We start from the raw sequence: 24804 nt of genomic DNA, 5'->3' as shown, positions 1-24804 counted from the left end.
CTTTGTATCATATTTTAACCACAATAATTTAAGAACCTACTATCTAGATCCAAGGATTTTATTCACTTAAAATAAAAATTTTGCATAAGCCAAGGCTTGAACCTCTGACTTCTCAGACACTTCCAAACACTCCTAAATCACTTAACCACTGAAGCAGACATTCTCTTATGTCACTTCCTTGCACAACTAAGTATTTATGTGCAGTTCCTAACTGTTCCCTTGCTCAAAACCTATTTCTTCTAGGCCAAAAATTCGGGGTGTTACATACAGAACATAACAATCTATCATATAGTATATACTATTTCAATATATCCCAATTGCAATATGCATAAACCCATTCATAGTATTCTTCCCAAACATTTTATTATCACTTAATACCATTTCCATTTTTGTCTTTTGCCTGAAGGCCACAATAATTTGAACTCAATTGCTTGGGACTGATTTGTTTACTTATACAACATATTTGGGCTACTAACACTAGTTTCGGATCAGGATTGCTAACACTAGCTTGGTTCGATACTGCTAACACTAACTTTAGAGAATCCACGACATATGCAAGATCTCAAGTCATAGAATTAATCCTAATCACAACACCTATTTATTCATACAAACTGATATTCTCGAGCCGCTAACACTAGCTTCAGATTAGGGTTGCTAACACTATCTTAGTTCGATGCTGCTAACACTAGCTTCAAAGAATCTGCAACATATGCTAGATCTCAAGCCATCAAATGACCCCTGATCACGATGCCCGTTTTCCTTTTTGGGACTTTAATAACATGCCATTTTCATCTCAATTGTTTACTAAATTCACACGGCTTGTTATCGAATTCATTACAATTTATCAGTTTCAATTACTTTATTTCATCCTATAATAACTCTCTATTGTCAATAATTACGAAAGTTTCATGCAAATTTTGAGATAATTCATTTTAGTCCCTAACTTCAAAACTAACAAATTTCACTTTACAAATTAGTCCTTAATCAATTCTAAGCTTACAATTAACCCATTTAACCATAAAAAATCAAAAACCATCAATAACAATAGTTCAAAACTTTAACAGTTTTACGATTTAATACTCGAACTATCTAGATTAAGCTACTATAATATCAAAAACATAAAAATTCTTAAAAACGGACCTTGAATACACCTACATACAAGAGGAAGAGTTTGGCCGAACCTCAGGCTTCAAAAATGGCCTTCTTGGTTCTCTTCTTGTTGATGAAACGGTGAAGAAATGTAAAATGATGATGATGTTTGTATTTTATTTCATTTTAACATATATTATTAATCATAAAAATATAATTTTTAACATGTATAATCTTTTAAGTAGGCACAAACGGGCCACTATATTTTAAAAGTGGTCTAATTGCCACTTATACGCTTAAACGTTTATTAAATAAGTATTTTAATTAATAAAAATCGATAGCGATTAATTTTTATAATTTTTATGATTTAGTTCTTGTATCTTAATTGACCCATCAATTCAATAAAATTTTAGGATAAAAAATTAATTCACCTATATAACAACTTTAAATATTTATGGGCTCGGTTTATAGAAATGAGGTTCTGATACCTCATTTTTCAGGACCACTGACTATAGGGTCAAACTACTTCTATCCTAACTAACTATCCGATTAACGAATTTCACCAAACCAAAATTTAATAATAAAACAATTAACTCATAATATTTATGGACTCAATCATTGGATAACGGGATTTCGAAACCATCGATTATGACACCACTGAAAATCAAGTTGTTACACCACATGTAAGCCAACACTCCTCAAGCATTCTACTATACAACTATCAATCTCCGAGAATTTTAAATTATGTTAGATTCGGAAAACTGATTCTTCTTTTTATTTAAAAAATCACAAAAGGATAATATTTAAATTAAAAAGTCTTTAAATTTTTTAAAAAAATTAAAATTAAAAAAAAATTGAGTTTGAAGTTTCACCACATTGAGAACTAGTTACAGTGTGCTCTTCCTGAAGCCTTGATTCCACCATTTTTCCACAGAAAATAAGAAGAAAAAAATATAGAGAGTTTGAAGAGATTTTTGGTGGAAAGAAAAGTGAAACAAATGAGGTATTTGTAAAGAGAAAATCAACTCTCATAATAGTCAACTTCTGCATATTTAATAGATTAATTAAGCCAACAACCAAATAAATTCTCGGATCAAACTATAATTCTCGGATCAAACTATCTACGCATAGAGTTAATTTTCTAAACTTGAAAAATAACTTCTTCATATACATATTTTAATAAATAATAAAAAAGTTAAAATAACATTATACAGAGTGATAGCCACAAATGGTTAATCTTCCTGAACAATAATTGTGTTACTGTCCAAAATTCTTTCTTCTTTATTTTCATTCTTTTCTTTTCTTTTTTATTTTAAGAATTATTTCCATCAACTCTTAAAAATTGTGCTTTATTTTTGCAAAGAATGTGCATTGCATTTTCATTGGCTTTTGTGATTGTTTGTGTAGGTTGGTGATGCAAACAAGGACCATTCTTGTTGAGGAAGACCAGAAGACATGGAAACCCCAAGGAGTGTTTTCAAAATAGACAAAATAAAAAATAAAAACTCTCCTGGTTCTGATCATGTTATAAACAGGTGGAGTTTTGTTTGTTTATGCAATACGTGAACTCCACCTCATTTCTTCTTCTAAACCTATGCCAAGTACTTAACCTCCGCTCACTAAGTCGTTAACCGCATGCAGACCAGAAGGACAGGTTCCCATATCAACGATTGGATTATGAGCTATCAGAAGCAGCAACTTATATCAACGAACCCTTTGTAGGGCTCACTCTTTCGGCCAGCTTTAGGGCCTTACATCGATACATCTTCTAGGTTTATCAGTAACTTCACAGATTTTATCTGTTTGTAATCTTTTTTTTTTTTTTTGTTCGTTTTATTGTTGTAAACTTTAATGGGAAATATCTACGGAAAAAAATGGTTTGTTTAGTTAGTAAGGAAATGGCTTCTTTTTTTTTTTATCTAAAAAAGGAGTGCTTTGTGCTAACCATAAAACAGTTCTATAAGGATTACAACTCATAATGGTTGAGTTGAGTTGGATTTGCGTTGGACAGATGTAAAAATTTAGACCCGCTTTTTAGGTCCAGTTCGAAAATTGGTTTAAAATTTTATCTAATGGCTCATATTAAAAATGCTAAATTTGATGTCAACCCAACTTGACCGTAATAATTTTTTTAGATTATTTTTATATGAAAATAAATTTAAAAAATAATACATCAAGTACACTAAAAATATTAAAATAAATGTTTCTCAATAAATTGAAAATACAAAAAGAGTATAGGTATGCGATTCAGGCTCACTACACCAAAATAGGTTTTTAGCGGCGTTTTTTTAGGCCTTTAGCGGTGCTTTTTAGTGCCACTAAAGGTATTTGGAAGCGCTGCAAAAAATTCCGCTTTCGACAATGTCGCTAACGTTTGCAGCGTTTACAGAAATAAACGCCGCTAAAGGTCATGTTCTTTAACGGCGCTTTTACAACAAACGCCGCCGCTAAAGAACATGACCTTTAGCGGCGCATACCAACAAACGCCGCTAAAGAACATGACCTTTAGCGGCACTTTCTCCACAAACGCCGCTAAAAGTAATATTCTTTAGTGGCGTTTTTTTCCACAAACGCTGCTAAAGGTCATGTTCGTTAGAACATGACTTTTAGCGGCGCTTTTATAAAAACGCCACTAATTTTGGGATTTTTGTAAAATAAAATTTTTCATTTTTTCAGCCCTCCTGTAGCAACAAATCAAAAGCAACCAAATCTAAACCAGCCAAAAGCAATAAATTTATATAATATTTCAAATTAAACGAATAAAATAATATTAATATCAATAAATAAAATAAAGTTCATATTATTTTTACAAAAATGTTAAAAGTTAAAATGATAAAAATATTTATACAATACGCTATGACGGCGGAAGTTGCGACTGCTAAAACATCTTCATTATATTCTGAAGCTGTTGTTGGAGTTCGTCGTACTTTCTGCTCTGCTCTGCTTCTCTCGATGTCGCATCTGCTTTAAGTTGTAGCTGGAGTTCTTCATATTTCTTTTTAACCTCTGCTTCTCTTGCTGCAGCATCTGCTTCCCTCGCTGCCGCCTCTACTTTAAGTTGTAGCTGGGGTTCTTCATATTTCCTTTGAACCTCAACTGTGGTCGCTTGCATCTGAGCTATCTGGTCTTTTAACCTCTGAACTTCAGCTTGAGCCTGACTCCCCGAAGACATGTATTGCTGCGAGCTGGATCCAAAATATTGGGTTGGGTTAACAAAAGATCCTTGAAATCGAACCCGACCATACCAGGACCCAAAACTTCAGTAATAATTCGGTTATCAATGTCTTCAAGATGAATAGAACTATCACTAGAAGCAATCACTTCGTACTCCGGCTTTTTATCATTTAGTTTTTCCTAATAAATAAATCACATAGTTAGGAACGCAATATATATTAAAAAAACAAATGCAACATAACTTAACAATAGTCGCATTACAAGCTATGAATTAAACCATTAGAAAATAAACACTATAAATAACTAAAACAAGTCAAATCGTATTAAGTAAACGTACCATAATTTCACCGGCTTCAGGAGTCATAGGAGATCCATCTTTCTTCCTATGTGTAATTTCAAAAAGTTGAAGGCGTCCAACTTTTTGACCGAACGACAGTTCCTACAATATAGTAGTAAAAATATTATTTAATGGAAAGTTATACATATTTGACAGTATTAAGAAATTAAAAATACCTCCGCCTCAGCTACACATGCAAAACTTTTCGACCCGGCTATGTGAGTGAATTTTTGTTTCTGTCTGCTGCTTTTTCCAACTAGTTCACGATCCTACGTTATGAAATTTTTAGTACATAAATAGTAAATACTATAAACCAAAATAATTACAAGAGTTTGGAAGTACATCATACCTCACATTTCTTCGAATGCCAAAATCTAACCGCATCTTCCCATTGGTACCTCAGCATATCCGGCGGGACATTTTGCAATTTCTCATCGAGGGTTGTTTTTGTCTTACATAGCTTAACATAGCTTAACATTCAAAACTATGCTTAACATTCAAAATGTTTAACATAGCTTAACATAGTTTTCAAAGATTATAATTTTGTTCAGTTTATGTTTATGTTTAACCCAAGTGAAGAAACTCATATGCTTAACATTCAAAATGTGCAATATGAGAAGACTGAAGAAACTGTGCCAATCAACACCATGCTTAAATGTGCAATACGACATAAATCTCTCAACTCCATAAACTCATATGCTTAACTGTTGTGCCAAAATAGAATACCAAGTAATGTGTTTTTAAAAATCAACAATCCTACCAACCCTAAACACAGAGAAGACCCTAAACTTCCCAAAACCCTAAAAATAATTGAACTCCATTAAGAAAGCAATGTGCGCATTCCCAATATAACAGAACTTAAAGCATTACAGTACCTTGATTGCGATGAACAGAAATGAAAGCCCCGAACAAACCCTAAACACAGAGAACACTTGTATTTCAGTTCATTCAACGGGTCATCAACAAATTACAAACAAGAAATTTAACAAAAACAAGAAAATGCAACCTTTAAATACAAAATATAATCAAAATGGTACCTTAAATAATGAATACCCAAAAAATAGAATCCGACTGCAAAATCACCTTCTTCTCTGTGTGGGTTATGTAACTTTGAAAGAAACCCAAAAAATAAACCTTTTCCTTGCTGCTAAAACAACCAATCGACGAATCGGGGGCAAAACTTCTCGACGAACTGCTCTCTTGGAGTATTTCCCTCTGGCTGTTTAGGGATTTTGAGAAATGGGGGATTCCAGGCTAGGGGTGACGACTTAGGAGAAAGAAGTTGATTTTGGACAAAAATGGCATTGTTATCATTTAAAATTTTGCGGCGTTTTGATAAAAAATGCCACTAAATTTTAACTCGCCAATGAAGCGATGCCGTTTTCTTAAATTTTTAATATGCTCTTTGCGGCGTTTTACGAACAAGTGCCGCTACTGTTTAGATTTTCTGGTGTTCTACTTCAAAACGCCGCTACGGATTAAATTTCTATTAGTATTATTTATGTTAAAAACGACAACATATTATATTTTAACATTTGCGGCGCTAACATAAAAACGCCACTAGATTCACAACTTTTGCGGCGTTTTGATAAAAACGCCAGTAAAATTTAACTCGTCAACGAAGCGGTGCCGTTTCGTTTAATTTTTAATATGTTTTTTGCGGTGTTTACCAAAAAACGCCGCTAATTTTAGATTTTGTGGCATTTTAAATCAAAACGCCGGTAATGATTAACTTTTTATTACTATTAAAACGGCCTCATTTTATATTATAATATTTGCGGCACTTACGCGAAAACGCCACTAGTTTCACAACTTCTGCGGCGTTTTGACAAAAAACGCCATTAACCTTTAACTCGTCAATGAAACGGTGCCGTTTTGCTTCATTTTTTATATATTTTTTACAGTGTTTTCTGAACAAACGCCGCTAATATTTAGATTTTGTGGCGTTTTTTAATGGAAACACCACTACTGATTAATTAACTTTTTATTAATATTATAAATAAATTTTCAAATTATTAATATACATTCTTCTAAACATTATTTTAATTGATACATTAAAATTATGACATTATTAATATTATTAATAATATTATTTAAAAATTTATCTGATTTATTATTTTCAATTGTTAAAATTTTATAAATTTTATAAATTTTATAAATCTTAGAGAGTGTATAATTTAAATATTATCAATATTCAAAATTATTAATTATTTATAGTATTCAAATAATGTATTATAATTTTAAAATTATATATACTCTATTTTAAGTGAATATATAAATGATTAATATATATATGTAAATAACACAATTAAGTAATTTGTTTCATCATATATAACATATAAATATGCCATTAAATCAATTAGTAAACTAATCATTTGTGTCACTTAGAACCCTAGTATCATAATAATAATTAAAAAAACAATACGTATTTGTCATTTTTTTGAATTCGGCACCAAAAAAGTCATTAAACCCTAAAACTCATAACCTTAAACCCTAAATCACCTAAACCCCAAAACCATGCATTGTAAACCTTAAATTATAAACTGCAAACCGTAAACCACAAGCGTCAAGCCCTAAGACACTAACCTCTTATAAGCCTTGAACACTAACCTCTTAACATGACTAAAGCGGCCTAAACCCCAAACCCCAAACTCTTAAACCTTAAACCCAAAACACTAAACCTACATCATAAACCCTAAACTCAAAACTCTAATCACAAAATAATAAACATTATATAATGATTAACCCTAAAACCCTAAACCATATGCAATAAACTTTAACTTATAATAATCACTGAACCTTAATCACCAAACTCTCAAACCCTAAATCGAAAACACTAAACCTACATCGTAAACCCTAAACTCAAAAATCTAATCCAAAAATAATAAACATTATATAATGAACCCTAATAACTTAAACCTAAACCATATATGATAAACTAAATATATATAATAACCCTTAAAACATGAAATTATCATTTTTGCGGCGTTTTCCAAAAAACGCCGCTAATGCAAGTAAACCTCAAGATAAGTGACGTCGTTTTGTCAAACTTTCCTCCAAAGGTGATCACTAAACAAAGTCGTACTGCATAACTTTTTGTGGCATTTTTGTAAAAAACGCCGCAAAAGAGCGATATATTGCGGCATTTGTTAGTAAGCGCCACAAAAGAAATCAAATGGAAATAAAACAAAGTAGTATTACTGAAATTATTTTGTGGCGGTTCTGCATAAGCGCCGCTAAAGGCCCATCTACTGATGCGATTTTATTAAAGTGCCACTAAAGAAATAAAAGGAAAAAAAACGAAGGCGTTTAGCTCAAATTCTTTTGCGGCGTTTTCTATGTTGCGCCGCTAAATCATGTTCTATTGCGGCATTTTTTTAAAAGTGCCACTAAAGAAATGAAAGAAGCATAGAACGAAGCCATTTTGCTAAAAAAAATTTCTGGCGTTTTTGAAGGATCGCCGCTAATTCAGGAGCTATTGCGGCGTTTTTGTAAAAGCACCACTAATGAAATAAAAGAAAATGAAAACGAAGCCGTTTCGGTGAAATTTTTTGCGGCGTTTAAGATGAACAGCCACTAATTCAGCGTCTATTGCGGCGTTTTTCTAAAATCGCCGCTAATTATGATTTTTTACGGCGTTTTTAGGTTAACGCCGCTAAAACTTAATCTTTTGCGGCGTTTTAATAAAAAACACCGCTATAATCACCACTAATACCCTAATTTGGTGTAGTGGTTGGGTCGAGCCTAAGTTAAAAAAATTCTACCCGAAGCTCGTTGTAACAACCCAATTTTTTAGTGGTGTCGAAAAAGGTGGTTTCAAAACTTCATTTCTGTAAACCAAGTCCATAAATATTAATATTTAATATTTACGAGGTTATTGTAGAAATATATTAAAGTTTGGTCTAGTAATTTTGCCAAATTGATAGTTAATTCAGGTACAAAGACTAAATTGTAAAAGTATTATCGCTATAGATTTTAAATAGCTAAGGGATCAAAATGGAAATTAGACCATTTTAGTTCTTCAAATGGTGGCACATAATATTAAAATCCACTAACTTAGATAAATGTAATTAAATTTTAATTGATTAAGGTTTAATTAAATAATTATGATTAATTAAACTTTAATTACAAGTATATAAGTTAAAATAATAAAGATTTCTTCAACCTTGCCGTGAGAAAGATAAGAAAACTAGAGAAAATTTTCAAGTTATTTGATCTCTCAATTGTAAGTTAATTTCAAGCATTCTTTTGTATTTTTTTATGTTTTGAGGCCATAAGAACTTGATTTAACTAGCCCATGTATTAATTTGTAAAAGCTGTTAAAGTTTTTGAAAATTTTCATTGATGGTTTCTTGAAGAAATTGATGTTAAATTGCTAGATTCTAAGCTTAGATGTGAAAAAGGATTAGATTGTAAAAATTTAATTGTTAGTTTTGTAAAAAACGACTAAAGTGAATAAATTGCAACATTGATGCAAAATTTTAGTAATTATAGATAGTAGAGGGTCAAAATTGATAGAAAAAGGACTAAAGTGTATAAATTGCAACAAGGATGTAATTGATATCGGTTTCGAAATCGAAGCTCAAAATTGGAAGATATTGCTATTTCGATTTTAGGGACTAAATTGAATAAAATGAATAACTTAAGGGACATTCAAAAAATGAAATTGAACTGGTACATGCATATAATAGAATGTTTAAAAGTGTTTTATATTTATAAATTAAACTAGATAATTGTATAAATCAGAAATTGAACCAAACCGAAGATAATCGGGGAAAAGCAAAAATTATTGATTAGTCTTTAAAGTCTAGTTTATTGTTTTTTTGCCAAGTAAGTTCTTATGGAACTTACTAAATTATTTTTTTAATTGTATTTGTTTCAATTGTATGTTTATATTTGAGTGAAAATGTGGAAATTGGCATGTTTGGCTATTTATGGACTAAATTGTAAAACGTGAAAATGTTGGCTATACGAAAGGGTACAAGGTAACGATACGAATGTTACATGTTTACGGAATTTGTTTGACATATGTATTCTGATATAAGGCTTGAAATTATATGATTACAATAATGATGCCCGTGTGAACTTAGTAAAAGATTATGATATGTATGACATGTCATTAGGGTTAAATACGAAATTGATCAAGGATTTACATGATGATATGAGATCCAACATTTGTTGCGGATTCTTAGTTATATGTATAGTTAGTTTAGCTTGGATTGGTAACATTGATACGATGTTAGCTTGTGTGAGCAAATTTATAAAATGTCAACTTGTGTGAAAAGATTCATAAATGTCAGCTTGTATGAGCAACCCTGACCACTGCCAACTTGTGTGAGCAAAATAGTATTGTATATTCGAGTTCAATTTACTATAGTTCTCTCGGGTAAAAACTTAACCTAATGAAATGGGAAACATTGAAATGGTTTAGATACAAATTGAATCATATATGTTTCTAATGTTAGTTGTTATATATATGATCATTGTTACAAGTTTATTTTATAAAAGTTTACTACCCAATTAATTTTATATGATGTAATGCATTAGCTATCTCAACATATGCCAAAGAATGCCAAATTGAATTATTATCATGTTATATATTTAGTTTATTGAATTGCTAAGGTAAGTTAAGTAAATTTCATATGAACTTACAGAGCATTCATTATACTTACCCTGTTGTTTTCCCTTCCCTTGTAGATTTCACATTGTGGAATAAGTCAAATGGATCATTCAAAGCTCACGCTATCCCATTTTTGAATCGATCACTTTTCAATCATTTAAAGTTTGGAATTGTGACATGTACATAGGTATCATATATTTGTTAAGCTTTGAATGTTAGTCGTGGTTTGAAACCTATCTAATGCTTGATCTTGGCAATGTTAATGCTTAATTGAAATGGTTGGTTTTGGTAAATATGTTTGAGTTATGTTTAGTGATTTAAAATAGCATGTTCGAATGATATGAAATTGAATAAGTTGAAATGGTATAAATTATGATAAATGGAACTTATATTGCATTGTTCATATAGGATGGTTTGTTTTAACAAGTTTTTGGTATGGTATGGTTAAGTTGAAATTGAGTGTTTGAACTTGTTAGGTAGAAGTCTTTTGATATAGGAATTTAGTGGATTGCCTATGATGCCACGACTTCACAACCTGAATGTCGTGACATTAACTATTTTATTTTGAAAGCTTAGCAATATGGTCCTCGATCAGGGAAGCTTGTATTTGATCTTCAATGTCGTGACACCAAACTCTAAAAGTCATGACATTGACCTTAAATGTTTGAAACACTTCACAGATTAACTCTTGTTTGATTTAGGGATGGTATTGGGCTTTCATAAGCTCGTGTAAGACCTGAGAATGAATGAATAGTGTACTTATCATTTATAATGCATGTATTTACTGGTATAACGAATCAAATTAAATGTTATATGATTGTGGTTGCTCCGGCAACAAGTGTAGCATTCCGTAGGTCGGACTTAGCGATCAGGTCGGGCGAGGGGTGTTACACCCGACCTATTTAAAAAACGAGCCTTATTTTTTGTCCAAACTTATTTTTCGAGTCTAGATTTTTACCTAAATCATCTCACTTAGTTTTGGAAATAGTACAATACAAAATTGAATATTAAATTTAGCTATTTCCAAAATTTAATGCGACAGACATACTATCACATGTGAAATACCATGTCAACTTATTGTTTCCAAAGTTGGATATTAAGTTTATTAAGTTTAACTATTTCCAAAATTTAATGTGATAAACATATTAACACATATGAAATACCATGTCAACTTATTGTTTCCACATATTACTCACAAAAATCAATCGATTTGATTTAACATTTATCATTTTTATCAAGAATGAAATTTCAATTTCGGAAAGTATAGAAACTAAGAATGATCCAATTGGAAAACATAAACTAAATTTGCAACTTTACAAATAGTACAAGACTAATATCAAATTTTAACAAAGCACACTTAACTGCTACCATTTGAATTATGATTGAAATCTCAAAATTTGAAAAAGGCATATAACTTATTTGGCCCTCCAACTTTACAAAAAAAGTCATTTTAGCTCTCCATTTATTTATTTTTCTCTTTTAGCCCTTGAATTTGTATTATTTATCAAATCACCCCAAAATAGATGAAAAAGTTAACAATTGTTAACTTTATTAATGTGGCATCCACATGTATGCCACGTTAGCAATTAATTAATTTTTAAAATTTAAAAATACTTTTAATAATTTTTAATTTTATAATTTTTTGAATTTTAAAATTTAATAAATTAATTAATTGCTAATGTGAATTTCATGTGACAATTCACGTATATGTCACGTATCTAATAGGGCAAGTTTAAGGGTTAAAATTAAATGAGCTTTTTTTTTTTTAAGTTAGAGGTAAAATAAATAAAAAAAAATATCAAGACTAAAGTAGACGAAACTAAAGCCTTGTTTCATCCTCCTTCCCTATTTTCAATACTTCGAACTTCAAACACTTTCCCCCGAGCTGTCCATATTGCAAATTCCACGCCAGGAACAATTTCGAGGGAACTGAATTAACGTCTTCAAAAAACGTCAAATTCTACGGAAGTCGGCCAAAACGCGATGCGGCGTATTGACAAAGGAATAAACAAGGTTACCGGACATTCCCAGAGTGTGAACGGCATCGTTAATAACAAGGAACAAGAATAACTATGTAGACATACAATAGAAAGCAAAGCAGCCATTGAAAATTCAAAATAAATGCAACACAACAGGTTATTATTATTAGCATGTTTAGGGAGTAACGTGTAAGGATATACTCTCGGGCCACCTTGTTAAACAATGACGACTAGAAAAAGGAGGGAGAGTGTACAAAGATTGATTGTTGTTTTAGAAGGAGAAAAAGTCACCGCCGCCGACAAGACAGGCATCGTACCACTGGAGAAGGCTTCGACGTACATGAGTAATAATACGGTGGATGAGATTTTAGTTCTCACCCTTCTCTCCGTCGATTGTTCCGGACCATCTTCCAGCAAAGGTTTTCGTAGAGATCATAGGTGCAATCATACATGTGAAGATGATCCCCGCGTCAGGTTCCTTCGTGATCAAGTCAACCAAAAAAAGGAGAATTATAGGCGAATTTTGAGACCCTTCTATGAGAGATGCAAAAGCAATGGAGTAAGTCTTGTTCTAGCTGTTCCTTGGTGTCTACTTAAAAACTTGAACACAAGTCCTTTGTCACGGTTCAGTCGATTAATTGTATAAGCGAATTTAATGTCTGTATTACAGGTGAAGTTTATGGTAAAAGTTGCTGCAGGCTACCAACCAAAGGATATCATAACAGAAGAGGCCAACAATGTTGGTGCTACTTGGATTATTATTGATAGGTTAGTTTTCTCCAATTTCTCTTGTATATTAGCTAAGTTGGAGATTATACTCTGAAGTGTCAAATGTTTCGTCCATTTTATTCTTGCAGTTGTTTTACCAAACACTTAACTTTCCGGTTGAGTGGCACCGGATGTAATGTATCACTGGTGAGTGATGAGGATAGAGCCATTGTTGATGATCATTGGATTGCAGAGGATGAGTCATCAGAATGTTCTACGCTGATGGAAGTAATACATAATCCCAAGTCTCCAAAGCTGATAAAGGGATCAACATCGAAAGAGAAGATGGTCATTTGGCCAAGCACCGGTAAGGAAATGAAGCCAGAGCCACTTCAAGAAAACGAAGCCGGTCATAATCTTCCTTGTAGTAACTTCAGCTCAAGAGTTTCCGCGGCTGATTTTACAGTAAAAAGGCCGCAGGAGCTAAGTTGGGAAGAGATTACACAAATAACAAAAAGGTTTTCAACAAGGACTAGGAATGAACATGAGAAAAATTATAGCACCTATATTGGATACTTCGACCATCAATCTGTATTTGTAAAGAGGTTTGTTCCACACTCTGGATGCATTCTTGAAGCAGAAATGAAAGCAGCCTTGTTTATGAACCATAAGAACATAACGGTTATTACGGGTTTCCATCAGAGCGAAAACGGAACAATTTTGATCTTTCCTCTCCTACAAGGAATGTCATTAGATAGATACATTTGGGGTGAGTGTACTCCTCCTATATGTATAACCCTTCCTTTTTAAATGTTCACTATGACCATTTTAAATTTGCTAAAGGCTTCATTCCTTTTACAGGCTCGGAAAGAAAGAAGTTGAAATTTCAAGCCAGACTGAATATTGCCATAGCTATAGCACAAGGCGTTCGATACATGCACGAAGAATGTCCACAATGGCCAGTTGTCCATGGCGACTTGCGGCCCCAAAACATTTTTCTAAGACTTGATTTGCAGCCTATGGTGAAATACCTTAAAACCAAAATCTCTTATGCAGGGTATATCATCTTCTTATCCTCTGATCTTGATGTTTCTTTTCCTTAATTTTGTTAGATTTTGGGTTTTGGAAAGGCTACATGGCTTCACAATGAACAACTATCCTTTAACTCCAAGAATGGGTATGCAAGATTCACTCTATATTCTGATATATATATATATATATATATATACACACACACACACTCATTCACACACACACACACCTTCATCATTAGGGCAACTTGCTTTATTTGTTTTCTTGGGCAATAATCTAAAATTAACTTCTGTTGATAAAAGGTTCCTCAAGGATCCTTTAGGTCACGAAACAACAGAACTAGTGAAATGCGATGTCTTATCGTTCGGGATTCTGCTATTGAGACTGTTTTGCCGGACATCGGCACCTGAGGATGACAAAAGTTTAGTTGAGTGGGTTAGTGGTCAATTCTTTGTTTATTGTTCGAGTTCGATACTAGCTCTCTTTCAGACTTATCAATTCCAATAACATATACGGTACATAATTCGGGAATGATAGGCTCGGCCTTTGATGCTACAAAGAAAATTCTATGAGCTATTAGAGGAAGACTCAGAGTGGTCAGACCTACATGGAATTTATAGAGTCATGACTGCTGCAACTGCATGTACAAGGACCAAGCCGGTTTCTCGACCCTATATGAGTCAGGTATTTATATTCTACATAATGAGAACCCTTCCTTGAATTACAGCTATGACTTATAAGTGACCCTTTGTTTTGTTTAAAACACCAAATCAAACAGGTAATCAGCATTCTTAAAGGAGAGAATTTTTGTTACATGCAAACATCTCCATCAGACAGCAGTATATAAGGAGGGAACCATGAATTCTTCAAAGGAAAAGGCAACCATTAGCAAGGATATAATCACAGCAGTCAGAACTTGCTGTAACATTGACACAAGGGAAGAAGAAGAATTAGAACAATTTAAAACATAAAAAATAAAAAAAAGGGGGGGTTTGGCCTATATGAGACATATAGAACCAAAGGTGGGTGATGGCATCTTCTAGCTTTAGCAACTCTTGAGTTGCAGACAATTGTGAGTGATTGAATGGATATTTACATCATTATCATCTTTGTAAACTTGTTACTTTGTTCATATGGTACAGAAAGCAAAATTTTTAATTTCAACAAAGTTTCTTATCAAATTACTGAGTTAACTGCATTGGTTATAAAGACAACTTACTGTTCTTTGAAGCTAGCAAATGAAAGGAATGCCTGAACAGAACCATTAATATTTTTTGTATATGCTTGAACTTAATGGTTATCTATACACCTATATATAAAAAGAAAGGTCCAAAGGACCTTCCTTGTGATGAACGTGGCTCTCTCATACATTCTCCATCTCTTTACTTTTCTTCATTTTAAAAAATTGTTAAATTTCATCTTTGCCCCTCAAATATGCTTAAATTTGAAATTTAATCTATACATTTTAATTTTTAACATAATTTGTTCCGTATATTTTTAATGTTATTAATTAGTTCAAATAATTAATATATTTAACTTTTCGGTTAAAACATTACGTGGATATATATAATTTGAATACTTCAAGAGTCTTAGAGATAGACGCATGACTTCCTATTTCTTTTAGGTTGTCGGTTCTTACCTTTCTTGGCAATTTTAGAAAAATAGTTAAATTTCAATTTTAATCTCTCTATTATGCTTAAGTTTGATATTTAATTGCTACACTTTAATTTTTATTGTAATTTGATCCATGTAGTTTTATAATGTTATTAGTTAATCTAAATAGTTAACATCATTAGTTTTTCAATTAAAACAATACATGTACGTAGCTTTTATTTTGCTTAGGTTTGCCTTGCTGCTTCTTTTTTATGTTATAAAACAATGTTTTCAGTTTGAGCCCTTATACTATGTTAAAACTTGGGATTTAATCTATATATCTTATTTTTATATAATTTGATCCTTCTACTATTATCATGTCATTTTTAGTCTAAATATTTAATATTGTTAATTATTTCAATCAAAATATTGATGTTAATTTTCTTAGGAATACTATTCCAATAAAAGATTTATATTATCAAGACGACTTCAAATGAATGTTTTAAGAAAAATTTATATAAACATTTTTAATATTATTTTTATTGTTACATGACTATCGATTTTTTTTATTTCAAAATGTGACACCAAGAAATTTAATAGAAGGATTTTAATAGTAGTAATAGTTGAACCTAAATTTTAAATAAAAAATAGATGGTTTAAATTTTTAAAATAAAAGAAGATTGGAGTATATTTTAACTTTCAAATTTATACCCTTAGTTTAATACAAATAAATAATCAACCCAACGCTAGGAATAATATTAGTGTACATAAATGAACAATACTTAATTTGCATAGTATTATTTTTATTATATAATTTTAATTATATTATAATTATTTATTGTATGATTATAGACTTTTAATATAAATTTATTAAAACAATTGTAATGACTAAAAATTAGAAGTTTTGATTAAAGATGATTTTTTTAAAATGATTTAATGATAAAATGATTAGATAGATCATTATAGGTTAAATTATTGTTATATGATCCTCTATTATGTTTAAATTTAAGATTTAGCATCTATACTTTAGTTTGACAAAGTTTGGTTCTTTTACTTCTATTATTATTTGTCATTCAAAATAGCCAATACCCTTAATTATTCCAGTTAAAATGCTGATACTTATTTGTTTCTTAAAAAAACACATTTCAACTTATTATGAATTTATTATACCAAATCTTTTTTTTGGAAAAATGTTTTTATAAAAATTCACTTCAACATTTTAACTAAAATGGTTGAAGATATTAATCATTTAAACGTGGTTATAAAATAAATAATTAAATTATTCGAATGTCAACATATTAAAAATATAAAATATAAAATATAAAATTAAAATTTAATTTTGTTTTATAATCACTAAAAAAAACAGGGCACATTTTCTTACAACAATCCTTTTGAATAAATATAAAAATAGTTCAATAAACATTAAATAATACAATAAATTAGTATATGTATCATGTTTGTATTTAGAACTTCAATACTTTTTGTTAGAGTTTGCATGACCTGAATTTCACCACTTGTTGAAGAAATAAATATAGTGGCAAAATAAGGGGATCTGTGGCGGGCTTCAGCCTCGGGCCGCAACTGGAAGCACGGTACAGACCATACCATACAAGGTGAGTGTGTATAGAACTACGCTTCTATTATTTGACTTTGATTGGAATAGGGGTTTTCAACCCTTAAATAGAGGTAGTCAAAACTCCTCTTGTATCATTCGGTTTTTAACATTATTGAATTTCTTCTCCTCTACCTGTGATTTTTTTCTCGAAAGAATTTTCACGTAAAATCGATATGTTCTTTTTTTTCGTTTTTATTATTTTGCAATCGTTCTACTATCAATATTTATTATAACATTTTTAATGATTATTTTGGTAAAAATGAAATAAAATACATATTAGGATTTAATAGTTATATTCTGGTAAACACGTTACCTTATATTAGGCCCAATTCCACAATGTTAATGCAAAGCACATTGATAATTGTAAACCACTTAAGTTGGCTTTCATGTTTTAGATTTTTCTTTTCTAAAATAAATGCGTGTTGTTGCATCATTTTTCAAGCAAAAATTGTGTACAAATACACTGGGTATAGGTGTTCCAAATTTCCGGCGGAAAACTATTGAACGCCGTTGTCAGCCACAGAGGGGTAGCCGGAACAGCCTGGAGCCTTGGCCCCTTGGTCAAATAGTAAAATTGTTATATAAAACCCTCTATTAAACATTTTAATCCTTTAGTTATATAAAAAATTAATTTTGTCTTCTCTAAAAATAAATAATTTAACTTAAATATTTTTAACACAATATATTTATTTTGACTTCTTGAAATTTTATAATTTTATTTCAATCTCCTAAAATACTTAGTTTCTCTCCTGATCAACCAATAGTATTTATAAATCTATCCAAAATAAGTTAAGATTTATTAAATGAATTAATGTTTATCAGATCAAATAATAAAGAGTTTAATATTTTTAAATTGATTAAAATTTTCATTTAAAAATTTAGTTTGACTCGACTATAAATTTAATCCATATTAATATAATATCAACAATTTCAAACCAAGGAAAAATAAGGTACCATATGCCCCCGTTAATTCTAGGGATCTATCCAATTCCCTAAGGTTGAGAAAAAAATGGATAAACTGTAAAAATAATCATTTTTGTTTGCTTCATATTACATTTTAGTTATTTATTTTTGAAATGTTACGTTTTAGTTACTTACGTTATCGTTTTGTTACGAAGTGGTCACTCTACCGTTAAGCTCCCTAACGGCGGTCCTACGTGGCAGCTACTTACGTTATCGTTTTGTTACAAAGTGGTCACTCTACCGTTAAACTCCGTTACCTCCCTAACGGCGGTCCTACGTGGCAGTCCAAATGGATTTTAAATGCCAACTTGAATGTCTAGTTACTGAGATGAAAATAAGTTTTTAATTAAATAAATTTAATTTGGACTTCCAAGTTGGCATTTAAAACTCATTTGGACTGCCACATGGGACCACCGTTAGGGAGGCAACGGAGCTTAACGGTAGAGTGACCACTTCGTAACAAAACGATAACATAAGTGACTGAAACATAATATTTCAAATATAAGTAACTAAAATATAATCCAAGTCAAATAAAAGTGACTATTTCTATAATTTATCTAAAAAAATTCTGTTTTGAGAGATTTTATTCCTGATCCAAACTTCAATTATGGGTGAAATGAAATAGATTTGACAATTTTAAATATAAAAGGAAAATACACAAACGAGGATTGTCTTATATATCTAGAATCAATGTACAAAAGGATTCCAAGCATGTGAATAATCTATTGGTTATGTTTATCATGTGGGACTTTAGTCATGATATTCTACGCATACCAATGGCAATGGTTAACATTTGATGCCGTCACGACTCTTTAGGTTCCCATGCATTTGGCACATGGACGACATGCAGGAACTTTGCAATTAGATTAAAAAAATACACCATCTTTTTTTCCCTTTCACATTTTCAGTCCAGTTTGAAATTTTAGAAAAAAGAAAAGCACTCTACCCAAAGATAAAGCATGAAAAATATAGTAATGAGATTAAATTATCTTTTATTATTAAATGATTTAATTTAGTTTTTATATTAAAAGAATAAATAAGGTAGATTTTAATAAAACTTTTACTATTTCAAAATAGATATATATTATTTGCAATTCAATTTCAAAAGAAAACCTATTTGTAAAACAATAAAAGCTTTAGAAATATTAATTCTATTAAATAGTAGATGATTTTTTTAAAAATAAATATGTTAAAATTTAATCTTATTTAATTTCTTTTAATAATACTGTGATTAAATTGGTTCATTTAATAATAACCTTTTTTTTAGTTGATAAAAGGAGGACCAAAGCCCAAAACAAAGTTAACTAGCAACAAGTCTCAGAAAACTACTCGAACAACATCTACAAGCAACAACGACCATACACTGTAGGAGGCGTATCAAAAACTAGAATTTTTCATCCATACAAGAGTGCAGTTTGGCTAGCCAATCGACCACATTATTCTTCTGTCTCGGCACATAGTTTAGTGAAGGCAACCAATCTTGCCCCTTCCCCTTATTTCTTGAACTAGGCAAAAAAGTAGATGCAGTGCAGAAACACCGTGATTAATCATGTCCACAGATGTAAAAGAGTTCGACTCAATATATATCTTACGAATACCTTTGCCCTAAGCCAAATCGATACAATGAATCAATCCCCAAAGCTCTGCTTGATCAATGCTACAATTCACAAGAGCAACTGAGAATCCAACACACCAATTCCCTAAACTATCTCATCTTACACCGCTGGCACTTACGAAATTCTGGTATGGTTTCCAACTACCATCAGTGTTAAGTTTGTACCAGTCAGCCTTTGGATTTTCCCAACATAATAATACCTCATGCTTCAGTTTCGTTATATCTCAAACTCTTAGCAAATAAGAGAATTCCTTAAGAAGGCACCAAGCATCTCCATCTTACAATTCAACAGCTCACGTTTATAAATCCGCATATATATATATATATATGTATGACAGTCCACTGATACAAAGGAATAAGATCGAAGATATAAATGAAAGTGTCTCGATGAACTTAATAAAAGACTCATACACATGGTCACGGGTTTTTTCTTGATGATTCCAAGGTCCAATATTTTTTCCGGACTCAAAGATACATATGACACAGATTTAGCCTAGACTAGTAATCTGATGTCGTTTTCAAGGTTTAACCTAGACCGGTAACCTTACATGTATATATAGCCCTGACCAGGCTATTATTGTGTTGATAAAGGTATAGCCCGGACGGGTAGCCTGACACATCTGTACATGGTTAGCTCGAACGAGCCTTTGATGTGAAGCGTTCCTATGTTATGAGTTCTTTTACAATGGACTTATCGGGATGATTCAAGTTGACATTTCGCTGATCTTATATTCATGATTCAATTTTAAGAATTCAAGAGGACTATCTTTCACAAGATTTAGTATGTCTATTATAAAAGAGTCCGTCAAGAATTAGCGTTAAGTCAAGAATCAGCAATGACTATCTGCCAAATAAGAATTTAGTAGTGACTCCTTCAAATAAGAGTCTTATAGCAACTATCTATTAAGATTGAGTTCACAAGTAAGAACCCGCCTATATGAATATATGATGATAATTCCGCACATAAAGATCCACCAGTATGTGTTAGCCAAGCTCAAGACCACATATATAAGACTTTATGTGTATATATGTATGTAAAAGCTTGCCACGTGTGAATCCCCATGCATGAGTTCTCTGAGGTCAATCCGTCGTACGTTAGTCCGCAATGGTATAAATCACTAAGTTATATTGCGTACATTTTGCAAGCAAAAAAGCTAATGATTCATTTTGTAAGGAACCAGAGCGAATGGGTTAGCGAAGTTATTCTGCATTGTAGCTTATAGCATGAGTGATTGAAATAAAGGATTGTAACAGTGCTGAAAGTGTACAGATTATTAAGTTGAGCCAACGTAAGGGGGAAAATAATAGTACCCAAGAAGAAGTGCAAACTATAATGGTGTAAATTATGCTAAACAAGATATCAAACCCATGAAATTCTAACTTATAGTTTCATGAATGTATGAAATATTAGAAACTCACTAAGTTTCGTTGTGCTTACTTAGTTTTGTTTTGTCTTCCAAGTATAATGGTTTATATGAGGAGCTAAAGAGGGATCAAGCCAGAATTCGCTCAAGTTCAAACAAACATGTGTTCTTATTTGTAAATGCATATAGCAGTGTGACCTAGAGGTCAAGCCTCAAGGTCTAAATTTTTTATAGTTGCGTATGAATTGGGTATAATTATTCTATGATGAGTAATTGTTCAAATGTTGAAAGGTCATTTTTTTAAACTTTTCATAAATTCGCATTTTAATAACTTAAACTAGGAATTTGTAACTATAGCGCTTTATTTTGGTAGATTAGTTAGTTACAAATTTGATAAGAGGGTTTCAGGTCATTTTAAACAATAAGTTAAGTATATTTTTTAAAATTCTTAGTTGGTTGTCTTAGTCCAGTAAGTACGATGTGACTCTTTGTATTCAAACCCGTCAATCGGGTCAAGTATAGGATGTTACAAAATTATCTTGTTCATGAAGGACCACATGGCCCAACCGAATTGGCCTGTTGCTTGGAAAGATTGAACACCCCATCTACATAGCTTGGGAAACATGGAAAGTAATCTTAGCAAATTTGCAATCTTTGAAGATCTATAATCTTAGAAGATTTGATTTGTAATCTTAAGAGATTTAATTTGTAGATTGCCTTTAATCTTGGCCATTGATATATTTTAATCTGTTTTGTTGGATCTAGGGAAGCTCAACTATAAATAAAGACCTCTCCCCTAATTTGTAATCACTTCATTCTTAAGTGAAGAAATTGCCTAAGGTTGCACGGATTATGAGAATCAGAGCAAAGGTTTTGAAGGTACTATTTGAGAAATTGAAATAAGTTGTCGATCAAGTTAAATCAATGGAGACTCGTGGAAGGGCCAAGAAAGCAAGTTGATCGAAGTACATGTTGTCGACTTTAAAAGAACGAGTGGTCACTCTCGAGGAATCCATGGGGGACGTATGGGAGACACACGAGGAAGTCAAGGGAAGACTCACTAATAGGTTGGAATCATGGAATCATTAAGGGGTAGTTCAAGGACTATATGTTGGAATCTCTTGGTTCCACTGAGAACAAACTGATGGGAAGGGATGATGCTCTTGAGGCTATGGTGATGACCTTAAAGGAAGAGATTGCGGAGCTCAAGGGTGAGCTCACAATCTACAAGGTCGCTCTGGGTAATGGGGTGTTTATTGCAGCATCCAAGCCCAACATGGATGTCCCCAAGCTAAAAGAATTCAAGAGGACAAGGTTTGTAAGAGATATGGACAACTTCTTGTGGGGAATTGAGCAATACTTTTGTGCCAAAGGCATCATGGAAAATGTTACTAAGGTAAAAACTATTGCCATGTATTTCATTGATGTCACTTTGGTATGAAGGTGTTGTAGTTCCAAAAGGAATTCAAGGCACATTTTTACCTTGAGTATGCTGAGGATGAGGCTTGGGCAAAATTGCGCCGGCTTATGCAACAAGACACAGTTAGGAAGTATGTGCGGGAGTTCGGCGAACTGATGCTCTAGATTTCTGATATGGGAAAGAAAGAGGCATTCTTCTCCTTTATGGATAGACTGAAGCCATGGGTGAAACAAGAGTTGCAATGTTGAAGAGTTTAAGAGCTTACCAAAACCATGACCATAATAGAATCTTTTATTGGGCTTGTTCTAAAGAAAGACAAGCTTGAGTCTTCCAAGCCCAAATTCAAACCAATGGGCAATGTTGGGGGATACAAAAACAAGTCAACAAAGACCGGAGATGGTAAGACTCAAACTTTTCATAAATCCAAGTCCGAAAAGCCATGGGAAAAGAATAAGAGACGACCATTAACCCATTTCACTTGTGATGGCCCGTATATATGGTATCGATAGAACTATTAACACAACTTTGAGAGATTGTTATTCTGCCGAGAAATAGAGAGAATTTATTCTAAAATTTTACATATATTTTTCTGGAATAATAGTTCTTCCAGTTTCTAAAAAGAAGAGAGAATTTTTGTTTTCACCCCAAAATGAGAGAACACTTTTTCTAGTTCTGTGTTTTAATCCAATCCAATTTGTTCGAGCCCACACTCAAAGAAGTTCGTGGTACGAGAATAGCGAAGAAGATCATTTGGTTGAAAGTCGGGAACAACGAACATCTATTAAGCCAAAAACACATGTACGACTTCAGTTAAGGTTTATTGCTACAAATATCACAAATCGGGTTGGTTTTTAAAATATTTTTTTTTTGTTATGCAAGAAAACCATTATCAAACCGAGATTTTTCCAACACATCCCTGGTCACTATCAACTTCTATGAGCAAAATAGTCTCATGTGGCCGAGCTCAATTTACTACAGTTCTCTCAAGCGAAATATTAACCTAATGAAATAGGAAATATTGAAATGGTTTAGATACAAATTGAATCATATATGTTTCTAATGTGAGTTGTTATATATACAATCATTGTTACAAGTTCATTTTATGAAAGTTTACTAACCGATTAGTTGTACATGATGTTATGCATTAGTCATCTCAGCATATGCCAAAGAATGCCAAATTGACTTATTATCATGTTAAATGTTTAGTTTATTGATTGTCAAGGTAAGTTAAGTAAATTTCATATGAACTTACTAAGCATTCATTATACTTACCCCTGTTGTTTTCCCTTCCCTTGTAGATTTCACCTTGCAGAATACGTCAAGCGGATCGTTCGAAGCTCACACTATCCCTTTTCTGAATCCGTAGCTTTTAATCATTTTAAGTCCGTATTTGTGGCATGTACATAGGTGTTTTACAAATGTTACCTTTGAATGTTGTATATAGTATAAACTTACCTAATGCATGACTTTGGTAATGTTAATGCCTTGTTGAAATGGTATGATTTAGTAAATGGTTTGAAATGTGTACGTGATAATTGAATTAGCATATTTGGGTATGAATTGGTAGTGACAAGTTGGTATTTGGATGACTGATTGATATACATATTTGTGAACTAGTTTTTGGATTTGCATATGGCTCAAAATGCATGAATCGGCATTTGGGATGCCTAGATGAATGGTTGTATTTTGATTAGGATGTTAAGACATATAGGGCACATAAATTAACATATTTTGGAATGGTTTGGTGTTGGCAAATGATACGTGTTTGGATAGTTGATTGAAATGCATGTCATGGAAATAAAATACCTAAGCTTAATTGGTGAGTTTGGTTTGAATATCTCGTAAGGAAGTTAAGTTGAATGTTTAAGCTTATTTGGTATGAAATCGAACATGTTTTGGATCTTTTGCATTTGGTGTATGTAATGTTAGGTATGGTTGGAATCATCGAAATTGTAACATCCTCGTTATGCCTCGGAGTTAGGAGCAGTGCTACGTTGGGTTAGGAATATTAGAGAATTTGGAAACGGATTAAATAGGAATTTTAGAGTGTTAGTGTAGAAAATAATTAGACTCGATAAGGAATTAAAAATACTTTTGAGACAAGAATATTAATTTGGAATGTTGACTTAGTTGTAAGATAATGGAAAGTATTGGGGGAAAAGTGAGGAAATTAGAAGTTTGAAAAGATTAAATTGAATTAGAGGAAAAAAGAGGAAGGACTAGAAGTGGGATTATACCAAAATAAAATACGATTCATACACGGTATTATGAAGAAAGATGAATGGTAGAATAGTA

General features: G+C 31.9%; 1 protein-coding gene across 1 annotated transcript; it reads left to right on the top strand.

Moving 5' to 3' along the window:
* Nucleotides 1-12422: 12422 nt before the first annotated feature.
* LOC105762465 (proline-rich receptor-like protein kinase PERK8) lies at nucleotides 12423-14672 on the top strand. Its single transcript, XM_052625266.1, has 8 exons — nucleotides 12423-12758; nucleotides 12870-12967; nucleotides 13057-13676; nucleotides 13769-13929; nucleotides 14020-14084; nucleotides 14242-14374; nucleotides 14477-14623; nucleotides 14667-14672. The coding sequence occupies exons 1-8, from the start codon at nucleotides 12423-12425 to the stop codon at nucleotides 14670-14672; spliced, it is 1566 nt and encodes a 521-aa protein (XP_052481226.1).
* Nucleotides 14673-24804: the final 10132 nt, after the last annotated feature.

Source organism: Gossypium raimondii, chromosome 12 (genome assembly GCF_025698545.1).
Source record: "Gossypium raimondii isolate GPD5lz chromosome 12, ASM2569854v1, whole genome shotgun sequence".
NCBI classification, from domain to species: Eukaryota; Viridiplantae; Streptophyta; class Magnoliopsida; order Malvales; family Malvaceae; genus Gossypium; species Gossypium raimondii.
The sequence above is the reverse complement of the archived record's forward strand: the minus strand, read 5'-3'. Positions and strand labels throughout refer to the sequence as shown.

Bases quoted from the DNA above. Each gene is read 5' to 3' on its own strand.
- LOC105762465 (XM_052625266.1), top strand. From the start codon at position 12,423: ATGACGACTAGAAAAAGGAGGGAGAGTGTACAAAGATTGATTGTTGTT. The intron at 12,759-12,869 runs GTAAGTCTTGTT...TCTGTATTACAG, and splicing joins AGAGATGCAAAAGCAATGGA to GTGAAGTTTATGGTAAAAGT. The intron at 14,375-14,476 runs GTTAGTGGTCAA...CGGGAATGATAG, and splicing joins ACAAAAGTTTAGTTGAGTGG to GCTCGGCCTTTGATGCTACA.